Source organism: Gadus macrocephalus, chromosome 20 (genome assembly GCF_031168955.1).
Source record: "Gadus macrocephalus chromosome 20, ASM3116895v1".
In the NCBI taxonomy this organism is placed as follows: Eukaryota; Metazoa; Chordata; class Actinopteri; order Gadiformes; family Gadidae; genus Gadus; species Gadus macrocephalus.
Window position 1 is genome coordinate 11,666,401 of NC_082401.1, and position 26,657 is coordinate 11,693,057.

Genomic DNA, 26,657 nt, shown 5'->3' on the forward strand with positions numbered 1-26,657 from the left:
ATAATAAATCATCATAACCATATGTTTTACCTCGCTCTCGCTTCTTATGAAAAATGTCATCTGAAATGTATGAATAAACTAATCTTAGCACTACAAAACGTAACCAATATTACAACCAACAATGACAATAGTTATCGTCAAAACAAAAGTTGGAGTAGAATGGCATGAAGCCAGAATGTATTCAAATATAGACAATATTCATGAATCCATAATGAATATCTTAAAGTTAGTTTAGGTACATGTCATCTTTATTATTTCGGCTTTTCAGTGATAGATTATATATATTATTATATATTATATTATTATTAAATTATTATTATAGTAGCAATATTTTGCATGCGTTTACCGGATATATGGCAAGCAATAACCCTAAATTCAATGGAATGAAAACTTTCAAATGTAATGTGTAATTAACTATAATCCTATGCAACGTTTTGACACGTGAATCAAATGTGGAATTAGCACGTTACATAAACAGGACGATATCATGCAACAGGATGATTTCACGTATGAACCACTATAAAAATATAGAGGAAACTCCTTCATAGTGAGTGTAAACAAAAGTAGGAAGTAGAGATGTGTGTGTGTGCGTGTGTGTGTGTGTGTGTGTGTGTGTGTGTGTGTGTGTGGGGGGGGGGGGGGGGGTATGATGTGTGATGCTGCCCCTTGAGGTCTGGGGGGGGGGGGGGGGGTGGGGTATGATAAAGATCCGCCCTCAAGCGTACGTGTTATTTAGAAACACATTCAGAGTCCAATCGCCCCAAAAACCCTTGTTGTTCTTGTATTTGTTGTTATGTTTGTTTGGGGCTCTTGCTAGCTTCTATGCTTTAGACATCATTGCAATATGAAGTAACACAGTAGTCAGCTATTCAACGCAAGGATATGTCCACTGAACATGTTTCATTCATATAACGGTATCAATATTGGCATGGGTATATTACACTCAGGCCCACTTGGAGCTCAGTTACATCAGTATGACGTCCTTGTATGTCAGTAACACAACAGATTATTAATTATATGCATTTCATACCACACACAATAAGCAATGCATACATTTTACTGATACATGAATATCCTACTTCAAAATGTGTCCAAAGTGTTGAAGCATTAAATAAAAAAGAGAAAAAACCTGAAGTGTCTCATTGGAAAAGGTGCATAGATATTTAAACCGTACTTCGGAGGGTTCAATCTCAGTGTAGAGATACGGTCTTCTGTGACCGATTACAGACGCAGCTTTGATCAATCCAAATATCTCAGGTCCTAACACAATATCAGCCCAATGTACCAGCAGCTACCACTTAATGACATTAAACGCTTTGATAAATAGAAAGAGCTCAGGGCATAACACAAAAGTAGCCCAATGTTCCAGCAGTTACCATATAAGGACATTCATAGAAAATAATGTGCAATTATTTTGATGAAAAAAAAAGAAAAAAGACAATTAGATTACAGTTTTAACTTTTTTACATGATGGAGAAACATGCTTTTAAATCTAAGCATGACAGATATATGATGGCTTATGAATCTTGGAATAACCATGTTGATCCTAAACCTAAGCATAATCATGGAAGAGTGTTCATGCAAGTGTATATTTCCTGTCCTCTGGATTTGACCAATATTTGGAATACTTAAATCATTAAAACTGGATGTATATCAACAAGACTTAAACATTTACTGTATGAAGCAAGATCTTCCTCCAAGGAAGCATTGATCACATTTAATAAAAAACCCAAAACAAACCAAATGATCCGGACAATTTCAAATGAAATATTTTTTCAACTCAGTAATCCAACCGATATTAAAACAATTCCAGACACTGAATTGCAGCACAATATTTGAATATGGAATCAAATTTAAAAAAATGCCCCAATATGGGCACGGCCTGCAGTTATAATCAGGAGCTGAACTGCTCTTAACTCAGAACTGATTCTGGACCGTGAGTTGGGTTACAAGACGCCGTTTGGCGTCCAGATCTTTACTCGAAAAGGAAGTCCAGTGGATCACTCATCACCTACGGAGGATGTAAACAATAGGTCATCACACAAATGATTTACTTTCCCTGCGCCTCCACATCCTTCCCCACAACCTCCTTTTCACTTTTGTCTTTTTCATATTTGTCTTTGTCCAGCTCCACTGTCGAGCTGTTATGTGAGATCGGTGAGATAGCCGAGGGCTTTGTGTCATTTTTATCCATCACGCAATCGTCATTGCATTTGTAATCTGTGCTAATTCTCTCCTTGTCCATGACGGCGGTTTCCTCATGGTCCCCGCGGTCGAGGGGGTAGGGGGGAGTGTTGAGGGGAGTCTGGCTCTCCAAGTGCTGCCGGTATGCTCTCTGAATCACCACGGCTGACATCTCTTCCTGTTTGCGACGAAGGGTGGACGTGATTGGTTCGTAGGACATCTTGGAGGGGTTGGAGGCCATGAAGCGTTCCTCCATCTGCCCTCTCAACATGTCCATCTCCCCGCCCTCGCCCAGCACGCGCTTGGTGAAGGCGAACAGGATGTCCAGGCAGTGGATGCGCTCGCTGCTGACCATGGGCATGTCCATGGAGATCAGCTGGATCTTGTTGGGCTTGGCGATGCGCAGCGGGGGGTCCAGGGAGTCGGCGAAGTCCGACAGCTTGTTGTACTCCATGAACTGGGTGGCCTGCGGGTCGAAGCGCTCCCACACCTCGTAGAACACCTCGAAGTCGTCCTCGCTCAGCGGCTCGGTGCTCTCCTCCGTTGCCACGCCGAAGTTCTCCAGGATGACGGCGATGTACATGTTGATCACGATGAGGAAGCAGATGATGATGTAGCTGACGAAGAAGGTGATGGCCACAAAGGTGTTCCCGCAGTCGCCCGTCTGGGCGCTGCCCGGGTGCTCCTTCTGCCGGTCGCAGTCGGGCACCTTGTTGAGCAGCGGCGCCAGGAGGCTGTCCCAGCCCGCCGACGTGGTGATCTGGAACAGGCAGATCATGCTGTTGCCGAACGTCTCGAAGTTGAACATGTCGTCGATGCCCTTCTCCTTCTTGACGTAGGCGAAGTTGGACATGCCGAAGATGGCGTAGATGAACATGACGAGGAAGAGGAGGAGGCCGATGTTGAACAGAGCTGGAAGTGACATCATCAGAGCGAACAGCAGCGTGCGGATCCCCTTGGCGCCTTTGATGAGGCGGAGGATGCGGCCAATCCGAGCCAATCGAATGACTCGGAACAAAGTCGGTGAAACAAAATAGTCCTCGATAATTTTTGACAGGAACATGCCTATTGGAAAATAAAGACAATTACACGAAATAAGACGTATGATATAAATGAAACACAAATTGATTAGAGCACCACTTACCAACGATGGACAGGGCGACCACGATGAAGTCGAAGACGTTCCAGCCCACGGTGAAGTAGTGGTGGCGAAGTGCCAGCATCTTCAGCACGCACTCGGCCGCGAAGATGAAGATGAAGAACACGTTGATCCAGTGGAGGACGGCGATCTTCTGTTGGCTTTGATCTTCTGTCTCCACCATCATGGTGATCATGTTCAGGCAGATCAGCACCATGATCAGAATGTCAAAGGCTTGCTTGGTCGTCAAGTCAAAGACTAATCCTTGGAGCTTGTTCTGAAAGACAAGCATAAGAGATAAGAGACAGTTACACGACGGCCGTCTGCAGTATCAGTACGAGCCGCCTCCTTGTGCGTGAGGTACAAAACATCCAACGGCCGTCTGCAGTATCAGTACGAGCCGCCTCCGGGACCCAGGAGACTCTGCGTCTGCGTACCGTTGGCCTTGGGATGGGCTTCTGGGGCTTCTTGGAGCCCAGCTTCTTCATGGCGTTGTAGTATTTCTTCTGCTCCTCCGTCATGAAGATGTCCTGACCCCCAAAGTAAAAATTGAAAATAGAAAGAACATTTAATACCTCTCAAAAATAAAGATGTGACAATGGTTTGAAATCAAATCTTAGATTTGATTTAAAATGACAGATACTTATCTTTTTCTTTTGCTGATTGAAATTGTCAATGATGACGCCGATGAAAAGGTTGAGTGTGAAGAACGCTCCGAATATGATGAAGATCACGAAGAAAAGATACATCTTCAGGTTGATCTCGTAAACGGGTTGCTCATCTGGCTATGAGTACCGAGCAGGAACAAATACCATTTAAGATTGCTTCACATTGTCCATTCTTATATTTATACAATTTATTTGTTATTTTTTAGACATTAACAACATATTTATTAAATTGATCTATGTCACGTTAAAGAGAAACATAGAAATAAGGTTGTTCTAAGTAAATGAAGGCCATTGAAGTAAAGGTATTTGAATGTAAGTGGAGAAGTGGAGGAAGGCTGAGGGTTTACCCCGCGGGAGTCCACCGCCGCATACATGATGTCCATCCAGCCTTTGAAGGTCGCCTGTAGGGCACAAGGCCACGCGGCCATCACAGCCAAGATCAGCGGCCCGTCAAGTCACCCACAACACATGAACTCTTATACATATCTGGATATATGTGTGTAGATAAACATACCTATATATATAGGTCTTTATACATACATATGTTACATATATGCATATAGGGCCCTATCTTGCAGCCAGCGCAATTGTCTTTCTACATCTACGCATGCATCGTGATACATGGTGCTATCTTACAGATCGATGAAGCAGTTGTGCAACTGACCGACAAATACCTGGTCTAAGTGAACTATCGGATAGTGCAGTTGGTGTTGCTATTTTGACGTACCATGGAAGGTCGGAACTGCAACATAAGCGTACACACCAGTAGGCTATACACAGCAGCATGAATGAACACTGCAGTAGGCTATGCCATGCGATAGATGTATAGATGTATAGATACATAGATCTAGATGTATAGATACATAGATCTAGATGTATAGATACATAGATCTAGATGTATAGATACATAGATCTAGATGTATAGATACATAGATCTAGATGTATAGATATCTAGTTATAGATGTATAGATATCTAGTTATAGATTTATAGATATCTAGTTATAGATGTATAGATATATAGATCTAGATGTATAGATATATAGATCTAGATGTATAGATATCTAGATCTAGATGTATAGATATCTAGTTACAGATGTATAGATATATAGATAGATATCTAGATCTAGATGTATAGATATCTTGCTATAGATATCTAGATCTAGATGTATAGATATCTAGATATAGATGTATAGATATATAGATCAACATGTATAGATATATTGATCTAGATGTATAGATATCTAGTTATAGATGTATCGATATATATAGATATCGATGTATAGATATCTAGATCTAGATGTATAGATATCTAGATTTAGATGTATAGATATCTAGTTATAGATATCTAGATCTACATGTATAGATATATAGATCAACATGTATAGATATCTAGATCTACATGTATAGATATCTAGTTATAGATATCTAGATCTAGATTCATAGATATCTAGTTATAGATATCTAGATCTAGATGTATAGATATCTAGTTATAGATATCTAGATCTAGATGCATAGATATCTAGTTATAGATATCTAGGTCTAGATGCATAGATATCTAGTTATAGATATATAGATCTAGATGTATAGATATCTAGATCTAGATGTATAGATATCTAGTTATAGATATCTAGATCTAGATGCATAGATATCTAGTTATAGATATCTAGATCTAGATGCATAGATATTTAGTTATAGATATCTAGATCTAGATGCATAGATATCTAGTTATAGATATCTAGATCTAGATGTATAGATATCTCCTCACCACTTGCAGCAGAGCCAGGTAGCCGGCTCCCACGTGGTCAAAGTTGATCTTAGCGTATGTCCAGACGGCGTTGGGGCAGTTGATGCACTGCGACTGGTTGTTGACCTGGTCGATGGGGAAGGGGAGGCCGCTGCTGGCGTTGGTGCAGAGGCCGAACCTCCCAGCGAACATGTTGACGCCCATGATGCTGAAGATCAGCCAGAAGATCAGACACACCAGCAGTACGTTGAAGATGGAGGGGATGGCCCCCAGCAGGGCGTTCACCACCACCTGCCACACGCACACGCACACACACACACACACCCAAGCAAACACACACACACACACACACACACACACGCACACACACACACACACACACACACACACAAGCAAACACACACGTACGCACGCACCCGCGCACGCACACACACATGCATAAACACACAACATGTTGATGGTCTATACTGACGGTGTGTGTGTGTGCGTGTGTGAGTGTGTGTGCGCGTGTGGGTGTGTGATCCAGGTGTCTCACCCTCATGCCCTCGAAGCGCGACAGGGCCCTCAGGGGCCTAAGGGCCCTCAGCGTCCGCAGGGACTTGATGGCAGCGATGTCAGAGGCCCCCATGGCGTTGGCTGCCAGGCTGACCAGAGAGACCTGGAGGAACCAGAGGAACCGTGAGGAGCCGTGAGGAACCAGAGGAACCGTGAGGAACCAGAGGAACCGTGAGGAACCAGAGGAACCGTGAGGAACCAGGAGGAACCGTGAGGAACCGGGAGGAACTGTGAGGAACCCTGAGGAACCAGAGGAACCGTGAGGAACCAGGAGGAACCGTGAGGAACCCTGAGGAACCAGAGGAACCGTGAGGAACCGGGAGGAACCATGAGGAACCAGGAGGAACATTGAGGAACCAGGAGGAACATTGAGGAACCAGGAGGAACCAGGAGAACCAGTATGCCCAGAATGCCTGCTGGCCCCCTCCCAGTATAAACCAACCCTAACCCTTTCACTTTGTAAACCAACCCTAACCCTTTCACTTTGTAAACCAACCCTAACCCTTTCACTTTGTAAACCAACCCTAATCCTTTCACTTTGTAAACCAACCCTAATCCTTTCACTTTGTAAACCAACCCTAATCCTTTCACTTTGTAAACCAACCCTAATCCTTTCACTTTGTAAACCAACCCTAATCCTTTCACTTTGTAAACCAACCCTAATCCTTTCACTTTGTAAACCAACCCTAACCCTGAAAACTATAAAAATAGTTTTTATATAATTTGAGTATAATAATAATAGGCATAATAAGGTCTCCAAAGAACACTGAATCATTAAAAGAGTGTATATTTTGAAGACAAGACAAGATAATGAGCGCTATTCACTATGTTCTTGGAAGCCTTCATTCATTGTCCTGTAAGACCATGGTGCTAACTTACGTCCACGATGAGGAAGTCCAGCCAGCACCAGGCGTTGGTGAAGTATTTAGCGAAGCCGTACGCCACCCACTTCAACAACATCTCCAAGATGAAGATGTAGGTGAAGATTTTATCTGCAAACTCCAGCACAACCTTGATTGTTTTTTTCTGCTCAATGTAGGCATCTTCAAAGGCCTGGACGCAGGATAAAATAGATTAAAACACAATTATAAATGCAAAATCTCTTCACATAATATCTTAATATATGGTAACAGAACTAATATTTCCATCTAAAGGGATTCAAATGAATTGAGAGGCTGTGTCACTCACCTTTTTAACAACTTACAACTGGGATGTACCTCTAATCTAATAATGTACCTGTTGTAACAAAGGTTTTAAATTGGTCTTACTGATGTACCTGTTGTTATAAAGATTTTGATTGGCCATAGTGATGTACCTGTTGTAATAAAGGTTTTGATTGGTCCTAGTGATGTACCTGTTGTTATAAAGGTTTTGATTGGTCCTAGTCATGTTCCTGTTGTTATAAAGGTTTTGATTGGCCGTAGTGATGTACCTGTTGTTATAAAGGTTTTGATTGGTCGTAGTGATGTACCTGTTGTTATAAAGGTTTTGATTGGTCCTAGTCATGTTCCTGTTGTTATAAAGGTTTTGATTGGCCGTAGTGATGTACCTGTTGTTATAAAGGTTTTGATTGGTCGTAGTGATGTACCTGTTGTTATAAAGGTTTTGATTGGTCCTAGTGATGTACCTGTTGAAATAAAGGTTTTGATTGGTCGTAGTGATGTACCTGTTGTAATAAAGGTTTTGATTGGTCCTAGTGATGTACCTGTTGCAATAAAGGTTTTGATGCTTATCTTGTGTATAGTGGTACTAGTGTGTCAGCCTCATTAATAAACCCTACGTATGGAGCAGGGAGAAGACCGCTCAATGGAAGTGGAACATGGTTTGACCTCCATGTCCGACAGAGGACCTGCGTGTGCCTATGAGTGTTGCTGATCCGAGCCTCAGTCAGGAGAGGACATACCAGCGCCCCGCTGCTCAGCAGGATCATGAAGATGATGAAGCTCTCAAACCAGTTGTGCTCCACGATGCGGAAGCAGGTCTTCCTCAGCGTCCACCACATCCTCCAGAGCCCGGACTCCGCTGCCACCTGGCAGCAAGGGAACCTCCTGATGCACCCTGGGAGGAAACACACGCTGTACTGGGAGAACACACGCTGTACTGGGAGAACACACGCTGTACTGGGAGAACACACGCTGTACTCGGAGGAGAACACACGCTGTACTGGGAGAACACACGCTGTACTGGGAGAACACACGCTGTACAGGGAGAACCACGCTGTACTGGGAGGAGAACACACGCTGTACTGGGAGAACACACGCTGTACTGGGAGAACACACGCTGTACTGGGAGGAGAACACACGCTGTACTGGGAGGAGAACACACACTGTACTGGGAGAACACACGCTGTACTGGGAGAACACACGCTGTACTGGGAGGAGAACACACGCTGTACTGGGAGAACACACGCTGTACTGGGAAAACCCGCTGAGGCCTGCCCCCCCCCCCACACGGGGGAGGTAGCGTTCTACCGGCCTCATATCGTTGGCAGTAGTGCCGCCCCAGAGTGTCCTTTGGTGGTTCTCGGTGTACCGTACAGCCTGAGGCGTGGTGAGGAGCGCTCACCCTCCGTGAAGCAGGCCTCGGGCTCCTCCTCCTCAAACTCCAGCTCCAGGGAGCCGGCCCCGTCCCTCGGGCCCCCAAGGTCCACCGTGCTGCCCTCCGACGAGCTCTGCTCCTCCTCGTCTGAGGCCTGGAACAGAGGAACCATTGCTGTACTGTACTGGTGTTACACACCTGGTAATAAACACCTGGTAACACACACCTGGTAATACAGAACTGGTATTACACACCTGGTAAAACACACCTGGTAAACACACCTGGTAAAAGACACCTGGTATTACACACCTGGTAATACACACCTGGTGTTACACACCTAGTAAAACACACCTGGTAAAACACACCTGGTGTTACACACCTGGTATTACACACCTGGTAAAACACACCTGGTAAAACACACCTGGTAAAACACACCTGGTAAAACACACCTGGTAAACACACCTGGTAACACACACCTGGTAAAACACACCTGGTGCTACACACCTGGTAAACACACCTGGTAACACACACCTGGTAACACACACCTGGTAAAACACACCTGTTATTACACACCTGGTAATACACACCTGGTGTTACACACCTGGTAACACACACCTGGTAAAACACACCTGGTAAAACACACCTGGTAAACACACCTGGTAATACACACCTGATAAAACACACCTGGTATTACACACCTGGTAATACACACCTGGTAAAACACACCTGGTAATACACAACTGGTATTACACACCTGGTAATACACACCTGGTAAAACACAACTGGTATTACACACCTGGAAAAACACACCTGGTAACACACACCTGGTAATACACAACTGGTACTACACACCTAGCACTACATACCTGGTATTACACACCTGGTGTTACATACTGAGTATTACATACCATCTAATACATACTGAGTATTACACACCTGCTATTACATACTGAGTATTACACACCTGGTATTACACACTTAGTAATACACACCTGGTATTACAAACTGAGCATTACACACCTGGTATTACACACCAGGTATTACACACCAGGTATAACACACCTGGTATTACACACCTGGTATTACATACATGGTATTACACACCTAGCATTATCTTGTTTTTATCAATAAAGGAATATTTCCAAAATGAAACCTTTTATCATCAACAGACACAGAGCCATCATACATTCCTTCATCTCCTCACGCCTGGACTATTACAGTCTCTTCACTTGCCTCACCCAAAGTCCATACATAGGCTTTTAATAGTGAAGAATTCTGCTGCCAGGCAAACTTAAAGGTGTGAACACATTGCTCCAATTCTTGCACCCCTTCACTAGCTCCTAATTTGCTGGAGAATTTTAAAAGTATATTGCTAACTTGCCTACTATTACTGAGTATGTTACCTGGTATTAAATACCGGGTATTACGTACCTGATATGACATACCTGGTATTACATCAGGTGTGTACTTCTGTCTCTACCCAGTATTACATCCGGTTACTGTGTGTACTTCTGTCTCTACTTAGTATTAGTAGTGAGTAGTATAGTTACTATTATGTACGCTCTGGTCACTGAACCAACGATCCACTCTCAATGGTGAGAGACACCAACAAACTTACACTCGTGTATTTCCTACATAAGTCTTAATAAATTAACCTCTATGATTAATGTGATAATACTGACTAAGGTGTCACTTTTTTAAGAAACATGTGACATGAGTCTTACAGCAGACAGGGGGAAGGTGGGGGTGGGGTTGGGGTTGAAAACCCACATTAGCTGGGCTCATGATCTAGGGAACTATAACGGTTGCCTGGTTACGAATCCTCGTCCGGAACCGTGAAGAAGAAAATCCAACGCAAACAAAGACATTGGCTTATAAAGATGATTTATATACTGTATATTTATATTCATACAGTATATCTTGCTCTATCTCTGGCTCTCTATCTTTATGCATTTATAAATGTGTACAATTAAATACAATTGAAATATAATTGAACATTTATTTACATTGTATATGACCCATTTGGCCAATCTTAATCTCATATAGAATTATATGGATATGATATCAATAACTACACTATTAAGTGTAGGCCCCTCCAGGACCCTCCAGGACCCTCCAGGAGCCTCCAGGACCCTCCAGAACCCTCCAGGACCCTCTCAGGACCCTCTAGAACCCCCCAGAACCCTCCAGGACCCTCCAGGACCCTCCAGGACCCTTCAGAACCCTCCAGGACCCTCCAGGACCCTCCAGAACCCATCAGAACCATCCGTTCCAACATCTCTCCTGGTTGTTGTTCTCCTCCTGGGCGTGGCTCCCCTGGGAGCCACGCCATTGCACTCGCCATTGCACAGTACACGCTAATGGCTTCTGGGCTTTCTGCGCTACGCTAAAGGCTTCTGGGCGCTTTGTTTTCACCGCCAAACAATATTTATAACAGGATTATGAATATGGGGTGGATCTATGTTAGTGGGGTAGATCTATGCTGGTGTGATATACAGTAATGGGTTCTTACTCTGTGTTATGTAATTCATGAATAATCAGCATTAAATGGAATATCGAAAATCAGAATCTCTTTGACTACATAGATGTTGTAGGAAAGTTTCAGCTAAATGAACGCGCACCTGACGTAGGCAAATACTATGAACTGTGTGTCACACAGAACCCACCAACACAAACACCCACAAACACACACCACAGCCACACACAAACACATACACGCACACACACACACGCACACGCACACAAACCTCAGAAAGATGGATGCCGCAGCACTCAGACCTGAAGGATTAGTAATGTGATCTGAGCCGGAGGCCATTAACAGGACGCCGTCTGTGGGCTCTCCAGGGAAGGACTGCGATCACATGACCTTATTGGATCAAGGGGGCTAAGTGCTTCAGACGTTACGACTATTCTGAAGCAACCAGCACCAGATCCCCAAAACATGAATAAAGAAGGAAGGATGTGTGAAACTACACAGGTCCAAGTACTGTACAACCATGATCAATAATCACTGTGGCAAAGTCCCAGCCAATAAAAAAAGGATCAGTATTTTAATACTTGTTTGTATAGAACTCCTTACCGCTTTGTCGTCTTCCAACTCAAAGGAATCACTGCTAATGTCGTCCGTGTACAGGTGTTCGAAGTCGGACTCGGCCACAGCGATGGGTACCACCACGGTGAGGGCGGGGTTGTGGATGAAGGAGCCTTCGCTCATGCTGTTGACGATGTATTTGTCTCCGTTCTTATCCACCCCGGTGATGTCCCCGTTGCTGTTGGGGAAGTCCTTGATGTTGGGGAGCCCGTCCACTCCCATCATCTTCTTCTTCCGTTTCTTGTGGAGGGACATTCGGCAGAAGGTGCGGCGCAGGAAGGACTTGGTGCAAGCGACCCCGTTCTGGATCCGTCCGATGGCTACCTGCAGGTTGTTCATCTCGCTGTCCTCGTCGTTTCCCGCCAGATTGTCTGCGCTGAAGGAGCTCAGCAGCAGAGCCAGGAAGAGGTTCAGCACCTGGCAGGAGGACAAGGACCAGGATCATCTCAGCCACTTGGACTGCACTCAATCATGATGAAGACATACCCTAAAGCCATGGCCACAGGCTACGCTGCATGCACCACGTACACCACGTACACGCAGGCAGGTCAAACGTCAGACCGGAGAGACGAGAGGATGAAGAACGTACCACCAGGTTACCTATCACCATGACCATCATGAAGACCACCAGGCACATGCGCTGGCCCGCCACCTCCATGCAGTCCCACATGGTCTCGATCCACTCGCCGCATAGCACGCGGAACACGATGAGGAACGAGTGGAAGAAGTCGTTCATGTGCCAGCGGGGCAGCTTACAGTCTTTGTTGATCTTGCACACGCAGTCCAAGTAGTTCTTTCCAAAGAGCTGCATGCCCACCACAGCGAAGATGAAGACGATGATGGCTAACACCAGTGTGAGGTTGCCCAAGGCCCCCACGGAGTTGCCAATGATTTTGATCAGCATGTTGAGGGTAGGCCAGGACTTTGCCAGCTTGAATACCCTCAGCTGTGGAAAACAATTAGGCAGAATTATTGATGGTCATACCATGGATGTTTTTTATTGAATTTGAAACAATATAACTACTACTACTATATGATGAGATAAATATCTATCGTTGCTCTTACCAATCGGAATGACCTAAGAACAGACATTCCAGGAAGCTGGGCCAATCCGAGCTCCATCAAGCTCAAACTGACAATGACGCTGTCAAAAATATTCCAGCTCTGCTGGAAATAATAGTAGGGGTCCAAGGCTATGATCTTCACCACCATTTCAGCTGTGAAAATCCCAGTAAACACCTGCAATCAAAGACAAATAATAAGTGTTCAATTCACTTGATTGTGGTGATGAGTAGTAATACGTTTTATGGTCTGGAGGAACTGGACTCACCTGGTTCCCTACAGAGAGCATATCTGAGAAGCCCTTGCTCATGGGGTGATGTTCGATGGCCATGAACAGTGTGTTCAGTACGATACATATGGTGATCCCCAAGTCTACAAAGGGGTCCATGACCACCAGCCTGACTATTGTCTTCATCTTTATCCAAGCGGGACAACATTCCCAGATTAGGTAGGTTTGTGCAAACTGGTACCAGCGTGCCAACTGCCTTGACTCTTCTTCAGAAAGAAGACCAAGTCAATATCACTGGAGGGGTTAATTTCACTGCTTAATCAGGCTGGGTGCTTGAGGTGAGTTTAACACCTACCGTCCATGGTGTTGGTCAGAACACTAGCCACACTGAGGGCTCGCTGTCTGGCCTTTGGGCCTTCCATGTAGTCCACAGACTCTGGGTATGAATTCAGTCTTCCTGTCCTGTATTCTGTTTCCATTGTGTCACCCTAGATTTAGACAAAAATATTTATATTGTTACATCTGCAACAAGGATGAATGAAAGGCATCAGCTGCACATGTGAGCTTTTGAACAGCAACAAAGCAAACTCAAATTAAACGTGGTCACCCATCGTATATTTTAACGATCTTTAAAATCCAAGGAAATCAAGGGAAAAATAAATAATAATCACAGCACACGGCCACAGCTGACTACAGGGAACCACGGGTCCTTACGTTGGCCTCGGTCCTGAACATATCTAGCCTCAACTCAGGCAGCAGGCGGCCCAGGGGGGTGGAGGGCAGAGAGCCCACCAGGGACACCCCCCCGCTGCGGTCTACTGAGCTGTGCTTCATCCCAGCACGGGGGAACAGACCGTGGGAGAAGAAGCTCCTCTGACTGCCAGCGCTGCCCTGCCTCTCGCCGGCCGGGGGGCTGAACAGGGAGCCCTTCCAACTACAGTTGTCGTCGAAAATGCTGTTCTCGTCGTCCGCAAACTCATTCTGGGAGACGAGGTCCGGGGCGGGGCTCCTGACACTGAAAAGGCTGGCCCTACTGCCCCGGGAGCCCGGGAAGGACTGGAAGAAAGAAACACCCTGAGTACGGCTGCATGGGGAGGACAGACGGACAAGAGGAGCCACGGCGGGTTGGTCTTCTGACAAGATGGCTGGTGATGATGATGATGATGATGACCAAGAGGGTTGTGATGACAGGGTGAGAGGAAGAGCATGGAGCTTTGTATGCAGAAAAAAATTCACGGGGGAGTTGGTGATGGACAGCACATGTAATGATGATGAAGGTCATCATTATGATGAAAAATCATGTGAGGTCATGTGAGCTGATGAAAAAGGACCACAAAAGCTAAAGTAAAAAAAAAATACCGTGACGAAGATGAAGATGAAGATGATGATAATGACAATAGCCATAAATACAATAATACAGACGATATGGAAAACCGTGAAATTCAACAAGGTCATAGAGTACATGCCATTGTTTTGATCAGTTTTAGGCCCTGTCCACACTAACCCAGGTAGATATAAAAATGCACATTCGCAATGAAAACGATCTCCGTCCACACTATCGTTTTCCTATCGTTTACCGAATGTTTTGTATCCACGTTCCACACTGAAATGATTTTGATAAACCGTTGTTGTTATGGTTACGCGTCTCCCGCCACGCCTCTCTGTTTCGATAACAGGCGAGCGATCAGCTGATATTTGCAGTTGATCAGCTGATAGTTGCAGTTGATCAGCTGGCTAATCATTTCACTCACAAGCAAATATATGTCTCAAACCAAAGGGGACAAAAGGGGAGTTGGTGTTTTTTTTAGAAACGCCGCCCCAAGTACGATTTCAACTGGCGTCTTTGCGTTTTTTTCCTGGCAACCGTACGCCATCGTATCTGAAAGCCTTCGTCTACCCTGAACACACTAGAACGCGAACCCAGCGTTTTGACATTCATCCACCTCAGCGATCATTTTGGAAAAGCATAATTTTCAGTGTCGGAATTCGCCGTTTTAATGTGGACAGAGGGGGCTAAACGGATAAATATTGATGCGTTTGTAGAAATCCGGGTTAGTGTGGACAGGGCATTAGTTCCAGAATAGCAAACCAAACATTGTGTTGGACCATTTGGTGTCCCAGAGGCATGGATTAGGTCTGAGATAACGTCCTAGATGGCATTCCCACCACCAAGTCCCTGAAGGTATTTCTCTATCACAGCCTTAATGACTAAAGCCCACAGCTGGCCGTTACCCTGCTGTGCTGAAGAATGAATACGTTAAGAATGGTACCGAACCTGAGGGGCAGATGAGCAGTTCAAGTCGGAGATGTGAAGGTCGGGATCCTTGGATAGCTGGAAGCGGATCTTCTTCATACTGTCTTCAGACGCTGATCTGGGTAGCGTTTCTCTACCGTCGTCTTCCTTCCTCTTCTTGCGTCTGTTGCGTCTCTCCTTGGCACTTTTGGAGCTGAGTTTAGAGGCGTTGGAGGAGCTCTCCGTGACTCCCCCTCTGTCCCCTGCCTCACCCGTCTCCCCCGTACCACCCCCCGCTGCTGTCTGGAGACCAGGAGCCACAAGCAGAGCATGAGGAGAAGAAAGAAGAGGTATTAGAAAGGTAGGACATAGTAAGGAGCCAAGAAGTACTAAGCAGAATAAAACAAGGAGGTTAAAGAAACAAAGAATGATCCAGAGCAATAACAACCAGGGAAGAACATTGAAGTAGAAGAAGAAGAAGAAGAAGAAGAAGAAGAAGAAGAAGAAGAAGAAGAAGAAGAAGAAGAAGAAGAAGAAGAAGAAGAAGAAGAAGAAAAAGAAGAAGAACACAGAGGTTAATCCTCAAAACACATTTCTAAAGCATGACTGTCTTCCACGGCCGCAGCATGGAACATGGAACATGGAACATGGAACATGGCTGGAGACGGAACACGGCTGAGAAGTGTGTGATAAGGTCACATTGATACAGGATGGATCTTGGTGACGTGGGTTACCTGAGCATCTTCTTCCTTCTTTCTTATCTGTTCTAGCATAGCCTGGTACTTCTCCTCTTTCTCCAGAGCCTCTTGGATGGTGGCCTGGTTTTGCTCATCGTAGGCCATGGCTACCACAGCCAGGATCAGGTTGATGAGGTAGAAGGAGCCCAGGAATATGACCAGGACAAAAAAGATCATGTAGGGTTTCCCAGCTGTCCGGAGTGTCTAGGAAGCATGAGAAACTCTTTAAAGGAGGGATTTGAAGGGTTCGTAATAGTAACTGGTTAGCTTGTGTACTAAAACGGTATAGATTGTGTTTGTAAATCCCTCTGTATTGGTAACTTGCCAATTTATTAGGTATCTGTGTATACAAAATACATATGCATATCAGTACGATTCATACATAAATTTAAAATATAGGCCTGGGCTAGTTTGTCTATTACTGCCAGAGAAAGGTGGAAACAAGAGCAGGGCTTTAGAAAGTGGATCAATAGAATCCATACAATCAAGTTAGAGCTTTATGAACTGTTTGCTTTAAACACCAAGCTCCTCTGCATCTGAGGCTATAGAGTTTGGAGAAAGCATTCATCTTCTGTTTGCTTCGCCTAACCACAGCTCATCCCTTCGCCTGCACCTGCATTTTGTGTGGAGGCCTGTTTGAACACGTAGTATTGTGGAGAGTAGGTATACAGTCCTTTTCTCTTTCAGTCCGTCCCGTGCATAGGGAACTCTACCTTTACTTATATCTACAGAAGCAGCAGGCGTAAAACCACCTGCCTGGCGTCAGGTGACCATTTCCATAGAGAGAGGTCAGAAGAAAATGCTTAACAGGCAATAGATGAGCAAAGGTCTCTTTTAAATAACTTTGAAGTGATAAAGTTGAGTTCATCTATTTGAATCCTTATCCATGTTCCAGAAGCAGCTTGAACCCTTCTGTAGAATAGTAATAGTACTGTCCTGGCTCGTGGGTGTGGAGCCCACCTGCTGGTAGAGCAGCTCCCAGTAGTCCTGAGTCATTAGTCTGAACAGAGACAGGAAGGCCCAGGCGAAGGAGTCAAAGCTGGTGTAGCCATAGTTTGGGTTCCTGCCGAATCGGATGCACACAAAGCCTTCGGGGCAATGCCTAGAACAAGAAGAGACCTGGGAGTCATTCACACTCTCCCAAGCCATCATATATTCATGCAATGGACAGCTTGGAAGGGTACAAACACCAAACCAACAGACTGCCAGTATTCATATATACTGCATATAGATATAAATATATATGTAGTGTGAGCTGTAACGTACCCGACCGACGAGCCGTTTCCACAGAGAAGAGGGTCCTTAGCGTCGGGGAGGAAGTAATAATGCGCTTTGGGGACATCAATGAAAGTCAGTTAAAATACTGTGGTATACTGGGTAACAAACTGTGTTTCACTGGGTATCATGGTCTGTTTCCCTGGGTATCATGGTGTGTTTCACTGGGTAACAAAACGTGTTTCACTGGGTATCGTGCTGTGTTTCACTGGGTATCGTGCTGTGTTTCAATGGGTATCGTGCTGTGTTTCACTGGGTATCGTGCTGTGTTTCACTGGGTATCGTGCTGTGTTTCACTGGGTATCGTGCTGTGTTTCACTGGGTATCGTGCTGTGTTTCACTGGGTATTGTGCTGTGTTCCACTGGGTATTGTGCTGTGTTCCACTGGGTATTGTGCTGTGTTTCACTGGGTATTGTGCTGTGTTCCACTGGGTATTGTGCTGTGTTTCACTGGGTATTGTGCTGTGTTTCACTGGGTATTGTGCTGTGTTCCACTGGGTATTGTGCTGTGTTCCACTGGGTATCTTGCTGGGTTCCACTGGGTAACATTATGTGTTTCAGTGGGAACTGAAAATGTTGCAATGCTGATTTGCGAACTGATTCCTCAAAGCTGAAATGTTTCAAAAGAGGTGCTCACATTCGTTCAGATGGTACTCGGTCCAGTTAAAGGTCTCGCTTTGGACGGTGGCGTTGTCCGGTATCAATATGCACTTCTGTTTCAAGTGTCCCATGAAGAGCTGTAACCCTATGAGGGCGAACACACTCAGGCAGAAGACCGTGAGGATCATGACGTCTGACAGCTTCTTCACCGACTGCAGCAGGGCGCCCACGATGGTCTTCAGCCCTGACCGATACAAGGGATCAGAGTTCAGAGGACAGCTGACAACAAACCACAGAGGAAGAGCATGCAGCAGCAGGCATGCATCTAGTGGGGGGGGGGGGGGACCCCAAACATGTCTTGTGCATTAACTCACAGGAACCACCACAACCACACCAGGACCAACAAAAACACACAATGGGACCAACAAACCAAAAAACAGAAGGCAGGAGGAAGCGGACACAAGACGGCCACACAGTGTCTAAAGAACGGCCCCGCCGGTTCTTGGGGGGGTTTAAACAAGGAAAGGATGTTTCCTCGCTCCGTCTTAAGTGTAGTGCTTGGGTGGACTGAAGCTGCTAGTCTGATAGACAGGGCCAGGAGGATTCTCACCTGGGATGACTGAGATAGTTTTGAGAGCTCGGAGCACTCTGAATGTTCTGAGGGCTGATAAGTTGCCCAGTTCCACAAAAGCTGTGACATATCTGTAATAAGTGAGGGGTGTTAGGTGTCACACACGGTACAAACAGCAAGGCAACAAACAGTTACAGGAGCTATGGAGGCGGGGAGGGGGGGGGGGGGGGGGGGGGGGCGCATCACGTGGGGGGTGGGGCTAAGTACTAAGATGCTAGTGCTACCAAGAGGCTACACGTGCTAGTGCTAGGACGCTACACCTGCTTACCTGGGATAACTGAAATAGTTTTTAAAGTTCTCAGCACTCTGAATGTGCGAAGAGCTGACACACTGCCTAGGTTTACAAACTCAGTAACATACCTGCAGGGAAACTCATAATTAATAAGGGACCACAGCACTACACGAAATGAGTGTGATGCAGTAGTGCAATGAAAAATGAGATGAATACAAAATGTATAATTGGTTGTTTAAGAACCAACTGACAATTCTAAGAGTGGGGGAGCCACGTGTGGAAACAGGAAGAGCCTCGGAGCCGAGCACTCACGCCATGGTGATCACGCTGAAGTCCAGCCAGTTCCAGGGGTCCCTGAGGAAGGTGAACTCCCCGACACAGAAGCCTCGAGCGAAGATCTTCACCAGGGATTCAAACGTATAGATGCCAGTAAATGTGTACCTGTTTAGGAGAACACAATACACTAAGACCTCCTTCTCCTACTGGGATCATGACCACCACAATGACCTCCTCAGAACTTACTCCATGTACTTGGCCCAGTCAGAGGGCTTGTTCTGGGTCATGAAGCCACAGTTTGTGATGATGGTCAACATGATCAACCTGGTAAACAATGTGGAGTCGGTCGTCAAGGAAACCAAACCCTTATAAACCATGAGACACATCACCAGCCTTGTCCATTCACTCCGATGTTGAAGTGGACAATGCACCTGATCGTAATACTTTGATGATTTATCATCATTATTATTATTATGATTTCCAGAAGATAAGACATGGATGGATTGGACCGTGTGGTTGGTGTGAAGCGTAGCTGTCAGGGGTCAGAGTTCAGGGTTCAGGGCAGCTCTCAGTATTTGAAGACATTGATAATAGAGGATGTGATGTCGTTGGTAAAGGATATGAGTGGACCAGGATCTTGATGGATATCCTCCGGAGCAGGTTGAAGGGGCTCAGCAGGTAGAGGGCGGACGTAGCATTGAAACGGAAGATCACCTTCCCTCGGTTCAACACTATGAAGGTCTGGGGGATGGGCGAGAGAGGGTAAACCAGGAAGACAACAAGAGAGAGAGAGATGAGTAGAGAACATAGGTCAGAGACCTATGATCCAATCAGGTCCAGCCAAGCTATTTCTCAACCCTCATGCATTTTATGTAGGAATTGTATTCATGGAAAAGGTGTCACACATAAGAGACTGTGCTCCTCCCAGGTCTCAGATATAAGAACATAAACCTCCAGACATTAGACACATCCGGCCCCCCTCACCTTCAGACCATCACAACCCTTTGTCTAATACGATGACTGAACAGAGGAGCGCCCAATGGGATCATCCTGAAACATGAGGTCTCAGTGACTGGGACCCCTCAGTCACTGAGATCCCTCAGTGCCTGGGACCCCTCAGTCACTGAGACCCCTCAGTGCCTGGGACCCCTCAGTGACTGAGGGTTCCCAGGCACTGAGGGGTCCCAGTGACTGAGGGGTCCCAGGCACTGAGGGGTCCCCCTCAGTGTCTGGGAACCCTCAGTGACTGGGACCCCTCAGTCACTGGGACCCCTCAGTCACTGGGACCCCTCTAGTGACGGGGACCCCTCAGTGACTGGGACCCCTCAGTGACTGAGACCCCTCTAGTGACTGGGCCCCCCCAGTCAATGGGACCCCTCTAGTGCCTGGGACCCCTCAGTGACTGGGACCCCTCAGTGCCTGGGACCCCTCAGGCCAGCATCATAGGAGCCTCAGAGACCTTCTTGTTGCGGTAGTAGGGGTCCATGTCCTCCAGGGGCGTGGACACCAAGCCTTTGGGGATGTCCCCGTAGATGATGGGCAGGCTGCTGTCCGCCTCCAGGTCACTGCTGGGTTTGGGCCCATCCTCCTCCACTCGCCGCCTCTTCTCGCCCTTCGGCTTCTTCTTGCTCACTTCGGCGATCCGCCGCTCGATGGCTTGAAGAGACTCGGAGCGGAACGCACGGAAACTGTCCGGTCCCGGAGGCACGAGCAGCTCCTCCATCTTCTCCTCACCCAGAGCGGGCCAGCGGCATGGTCCTCACTGCGGGAACAGAGAACATGTCCGGGTTTCAGGGCTCAAGGTCTGTCGGTTCAGGGTTATCTCCTTTAAGACCTCAGCCTTACCCCCCTCCCAGTCTCAGACTGACCGGCAGGAACTCCAGGACAGATGATATGTCTTTGATAAAGACGTGCCGAGCTCCTCCGATCGGACAGAGTAATGCTACATTAAATATGCAGAACGTTTTCCACACACAACTGTCCACACCACTCATAGCCAACACCTGATTGGAGTGATTTGAGTGCAGTGATGTAACAGAATACTTCCATATTGTTCCCTGTAAGGACAACAAATCAATCAGAAATGCTCAACAATGCATGCACTGTTGGACTTGGGTTTGATGACTGCAAGACTGACCGACTACAGTGTAGTACAGTACATTTCAACACAATACAATAGAATAGAATGCAATACAGTATAGTACAGTGTACAGTACAATGTACATGACAGTACGGTACAGTGTACCGTACAGTGTACAGTACATAACAATACAGTATATTGCAGTAGGCCTACATAACAATACAGTACAGTGTACAGCTCATTACAATATACAGTACAGTGTACAACACATGACAATACAGTACTTTGTACATTACAGTAAGTTATGGTGTAGTGTACATTGCAATACAGTAGATTACAATACAATACAGTACAGTACAGTACAGTACAGTGTACTGTTTAGCACTACAGTGGTTAGCACTACACTGGTTAGCATTACAGTGGTTAGCACTACACTGGTTAGCATTACACTGGTTAGCATTACAGTGGTTAGCACGACAGTGGTTAGCAGCACTACACTGGTCAGCACAACAGTGGTCAGCACTGCATTGGTCAGCACTGCACTGGTCAGCACTGCACTGATTAGCACTGCACTGGTTAGCACTACAGTGGTTAGCATTACAGTGGTCAGCACAACAGTGGTTAGCATTACACTGGTCAGCACTGCACTGATTAGCACTGCAGTGGTTAGCACCACACTGGTTAGCACCACAGTGGTCAGCACTACAGTGGATAGCACTAAACTGGTTAGCACTACACTGGTTAGCATTACAGTGGTTAGCACTACACTGGTTAGCATTACAGGGGTTAGCACTACAGTGGTTAGCACTACACTGGTTAGCACTACACTGGTTAGCACTACAGTGGTTAGCACTACAGTGGTTAGCACCAAAGTGGTTAGCACCACAGTGGTTAGCACTACACTGGTTAGCACCATAGTAGTTAGCACTGAAGTGGTTAGCGCTACAGTGGTTAGCACTACAGTGGTTAGCACTACAGTGGTTAGCACCAAAGTGGTTAGCACCACAGTGGTTAGCACTACACTGGTTAGCACCATAGTAGTTAGCACTGAAGTGGTTAGCGCTACAGTGGTTAGCACTACAGTGGTTAGCACTACACTGGTTAGCATTACAGTGGTTGGCACTACAGTGGTTAGCACTACACTGGTTAGCATTACAGTGGTTAGCACTACAGTGGTTAGCACCATAGTAGTTAGCCCCGAAGTGGTTAGCGCTACAGTGGTTAGCATTACAGTGGTTAGCGCTACAGTGGTTAGCACTACAGTGGTTAGCACTACAGTTGTTAACATTACAGCGGTTAGCGCTACAGTGGTTAGCATTACAGTGGTTAGCGCTACATTGGTTAGCACTACAGTGGTTAGCATTACAGTGGTTAGCACTGAAGTGGTTAGCACTACAGTGGTAAGCACTAAAATGTACTTTTCATCATTGACTTTTCAATGATGGATGCTTTATTGTAGTTGAAATATTATTTTATTGCTATTTTCTAACAACTGTATGGTTTAACAGATGTTAACTGAGTTGTGTTTTATTGTAAAGATATTTTAATGAGCTTACTCAAGTTGGGTTTTCTAGTTTTCTGAGATGTACGTTGGCAGGGGTGGATGGTGGTGAGGACTGCTCCTCATAGAACCAGACACGCTAATAACTAATGTATGTCCAACGTGTGGCATTCATTTTGTGAACATCCATCATCCACTTATGAAGCGAAGCACCATCTGGTAATAAAATGTTAATGGCATCTATATGATTATTGTTGTGTTTTGCATCTGAACAGCTTGTGTCTCCCTGAGTGACAGGATGTGGAGAATATGGGTGTTGCCTGGAGCGTTGAGTTGTTTCCTGCCTGTAGAGAGACCACATAAGAGGCACTCACTGCCGGGAGGCTAATGAATGGTGCTAATGGCTAAATGATGTAGAATAATGAGCGCGGACTGGGAGAGGCTGAGATGAACTCTGCTTTGTGTCTTCTTGTTGTTCATTTAGGATGTCAGGACAGCAGGCGGCCGTGTCCTTCCTATTCACAGAATTCCACTATTATGATGAATGTTAAACAGCAAACAACAACAATAAAACGTAATATGGCATCAATGTATTGATTTCCAAAATAGTCCGTTACAATAACTGTTAAAAAGCTAGCTCCTAAAAGGTACTGCAGTCAATCAAGTAGACAACCTATAGCATTTTACCGTGAGCTGTTTGACAGCCGCTAGGATGTACCTTTATGTTCTAGATATGACCCTCCAACTTCAAATATAATACACTTCAGTTTATCTGTCACACGTCAAGACCATGAACTTCTTATCGATAACCCAAAATAGACTCATTTCCTCATTTGAATGTGCAATCTTGGCTCTCTAGCTCTCACTTCATCGGGGGCAGTGGGACAGGGTGACGGCGTGCAGACGGCCACCCGGACCTCTGACCACCTCAACACAACAGAACAATATGGAGATGTCTCATGTGTGGGCAACGGCCACTAAAGGCTCCGTTATGGTTCCACGTTGACGCAACGCAAAGGACCACGCAAACGCTTGGACGCGGTCGTGAACCTGTTTCGGTTCTGCGTCGGGATTTAGTGAGCGGACCAATCACAGCCCCTGCTGCTGCGTCGCCACGACGCAAGGATACATTTTTTTGGAGGCTCACGTCAGGCCCTTGCGTTGGACGCCAGGAGGGTCCGCAAGGACGTAACGGGTCCGTAACCCCCTTGCGTTGCGTAGACGTGGAACCATAACTAAGCCTTTAGTCCCTATGGTGGACTAGGCCAACAGAACCAACTGTAGAGGCCGTGTCCAGAAACAGCACTGTAAGGAATAGGTTATAGTGATCGCCATTTAAAGCTGCAAAATACTGATGGCATTTAAATATCTCCATGCATGAGTGTCAATTGAATTGATATAAAAAACACATCTCTGTGGTGAGTCGACCATCGTAGCATAGGGAGACTAACAGGACCAGAGAGACTAAAGGACCAGGGAGAATAACAGGACCAGGGAGACTAACAGGACCAGAGAGACTCTACAGGACCAGAGAGACTCAACAGGACCAGAGAGACTCTACAGGACCAGGGAGACTAACAGGACCAGAGAGACTCTACAGGACCAGAGAGACTCTAACCGGACCAGAGAGACTCTAACCGGACCAGGGAGACTCTAACCGGACCAGGGAGACTCTAACCGGACCAGGGAGACTCTAACCGGACCAGGGAGACTAACAGGACCAGAGAGACTCTACAGGACCAGGGAGACTAACAGGACCAGAGAGACTCTACAGGACCAGGGAGACTAACAGGACCAGGGAGACTAACAGGACCAGGGAGACTCTAACCGGACCAGGGAGACTCTAACCGGACCAGGGAGACTCTAACCGGACCAGGGAGACTAACAGGACCAGAGAGACTCTACAGGACCAGGGAGACTAACAGGACCAGAGAGACTCTACAGGACCAGGGAGACTAACAGGACCAGAGAGACTCTACAGGACCAGAGAGACTCTACAGGACCAGAGAGACTCTACAGGACCAGGGAGACTAATAGGACCAGGGAGACTAACAGGACCAGGGAGACTAACAGGACCAGGGAGACTAACAGGACCAGAGAGACTCTACAGGACCAGGGAGACTAACAGGACCAGGGAGACTAACAGGACCAGAGAGACTCTACAGGACCAGGGAGACTATAACAGGACCAGGGAGACTAGCAGGACCAGGGAGACTAACAGGACCAGGGAGACTCTAACCGGACCAGGGAGACTCTACAGGACCAGGGAGACTAACAGGACCAGGGAGACTCTAACCGGACCAGGGAGACTCTAACAGGACCAGGGAGACTCTACAGGACCAGGGAGACTCTAACCGGACCAGGGAGACTCTACAGGACCCGGACCAAAGAGACTCTAACAGGGAATGCTACAGTCCGGACTAGAGGGTCCACACAGGACTGGTCTCATCTGGGCCGAGCCGTCCTGGGTCCGCGTGCAGGGCGTTGGCGAAACCCCGGGCGGCGGAGCGAGACGGGGGCCAATTACCGTCAGACCTCTAAACCAATCAAACGTCTCCTCAATGAGGACCACCAGCAGTAGATGATGCTACTTTAGGCTGATCCTAGACCGGGTCTACGTTCAGGTTACCCATAGAACAATTTAAAAAACCCGACCTTGTTTCATATGCGGCGTCACAGCACATTTGCATTACATTTACATTTAGGAGTCGCTTTTATCCAAAGCGACTCTTACTGTACTACAGTAAGTTCATCAATCGGAAGAAAGATAAACAATCATATATTGCTCTCGGATCAGTAACGGAGAATAGTAGCAGCCTAAGTGGTGCCTAAGGAAAGGACCCTTACTGACGAGTTCAACCAAACCCAAAGCACAGCGCAGATGTTATGTAATGGTCTGGAAGTTGTCCGCCACCATCATTGGATGATAATAACCCTAAAGATTTACAGTAAACTGGTCCTACCGGCTCTATTCCATCCTCAGGTCCCGTGCGCAGGAACTTTGACCAAGTAAAGAAAAAAGCCGATCTCGTCAAACCTGTTCGTTTCTCCTGTACAACCTCTCGGTACAACCGCCCGGTGTCACCGACCGACCTCCTACTGACGCGCTCCGGGGCGCGCCGCGCGCTCTGCTTCCGGATGTCCGAGGGCCCCAGAGAGCGCGCGTATGGTGGGCTCCAAAAACGAGGAAAGACGGGATGACAGACAGACAGGAGGACAGACAGACAGACAGGAGAGGAGGACAGAGTTGAGGATAGGAAGGAGGACAGGGACGAGGACAGACAGACAGGAGGACAGACAGACAGGAGAGGAGGACGGCAGGTGGACAGAGAGGACGACAGAGAGGACAGACAGACAGGAAAGGAGGACAGCGGGTCTGACACTAGTTGGACGAGGAGCTGAACCGTTCTGTTTGTGTTTCCTACTGAGTGGTGGACGGGGCCTCTAGGACTGGTGTTGGAAAGTGGATCTGAAATATCTCGAGTGTGTGGGTCGACATGTCTGATAAGACAGAGTCTGGATGACGCCAACGTAGTGGACTGCTCCACCTCGTTTCAGGCTCTTTATGAAAACATGCCTCCGCACACACTCCTCATAGCGTCTGATGGAGCAGAGCTACAATAGGTGTTTCTATAGAATAAAGTTTCTATGCGTTGTCCGTTAGCCATTCTGTCAGCCACCTGGCGGCCTCTGGTTGCCGCACACTACATTGCAGATATTTTTCCATATTGTTGGTCTGGATATGATGACCTCCTTATATCACACTCTAACCTCATCATATCAAACGCTAACCCTAGTTATATTAAACACATACCTCATTATATTCATACTGCTTGCTATTCAATTCAAACCTCATCATTTTAAATCCGGACATCATACCAAA

At 46.4% G+C, this 26,657-nt stretch overlaps 1 protein-coding gene across 5 annotated transcripts; it reads right to left on the reverse strand.

The window, feature by feature from the left end:
• Positions 1-220: 220 nt before the first annotated feature.
• Positions 221-26,203, reverse strand: scn1laa (sodium channel, voltage-gated, type I-like, alpha). 5 transcript variants are annotated; one of them, XM_060039162.1, is made up of 27 exons: positions 25,812-26,203; positions 20,653-20,955; positions 19,814-19,934; positions 19,440-19,527; positions 19,230-19,358; positions 18,665-18,756; positions 18,092-18,298; positions 17,446-17,509; positions 17,140-17,281; positions 16,177-16,383; positions 15,485-15,745; positions 13,924-14,265; positions 13,565-13,697; positions 13,249-13,475; positions 12,984-13,157; positions 12,508-12,864; positions 11,907-12,335; positions 8,855-8,981; positions 8,193-8,347; positions 7,169-7,342; positions 6,270-6,392; positions 5,756-6,025; positions 4,338-4,391; positions 3,970-4,107; positions 3,760-3,864; positions 3,329-3,599; positions 221-3,249 (listed from the first exon to the last, which is right to left on the reverse strand). In XM_060039162.1, the coding sequence occupies exons 2-27, from the start codon at positions 20,914-20,916 to the stop codon at positions 2,051-2,053; spliced, it is 5,853 nt and encodes a 1,950-aa protein (XP_059895145.1). In that variant the 5' UTR covers positions 20,917-20,955; positions 25,812-26,203; the 3' UTR covers positions 221-2,050. The 5 variants fall into 5 exon arrangements, with proteins under 5 accessions (XP_059895145.1, XP_059895142.1, XP_059895143.1 ...); XM_060039159.1 differs by having other exon boundaries at positions 25,738-26,202; XM_060039160.1 differs by lacking the exon at positions 18,665-18,756 and adding an exon at positions 18,954-19,045 and having other exon boundaries at positions 25,738-26,202.
• Between the last annotated feature and the right edge of the window lie 454 nt (positions 26,204-26,657).

Coding starts and splice junctions, on each gene's coding strand:
- scn1laa (XM_060039162.1), bottom strand. CDS start 20,916: ATGGAGGAGCTGCTCGTGCCTCCGGGACCGGACAGTTTCCGTGCGTTC. Junction 18,757..19,229: donor TTCAGCGTGATCACCATGGC/GTGAGTGCTCGG, acceptor CACTTATTACAG/ATATGTCACAGCTTTTGTGG. Junction 17,282..17,445: donor GGAAACGGCTCGTCGGTCGG/GTACGTTACAGC, acceptor TTCTTGTTCTAG/GCATTGCCCCGAAGGCTTTG.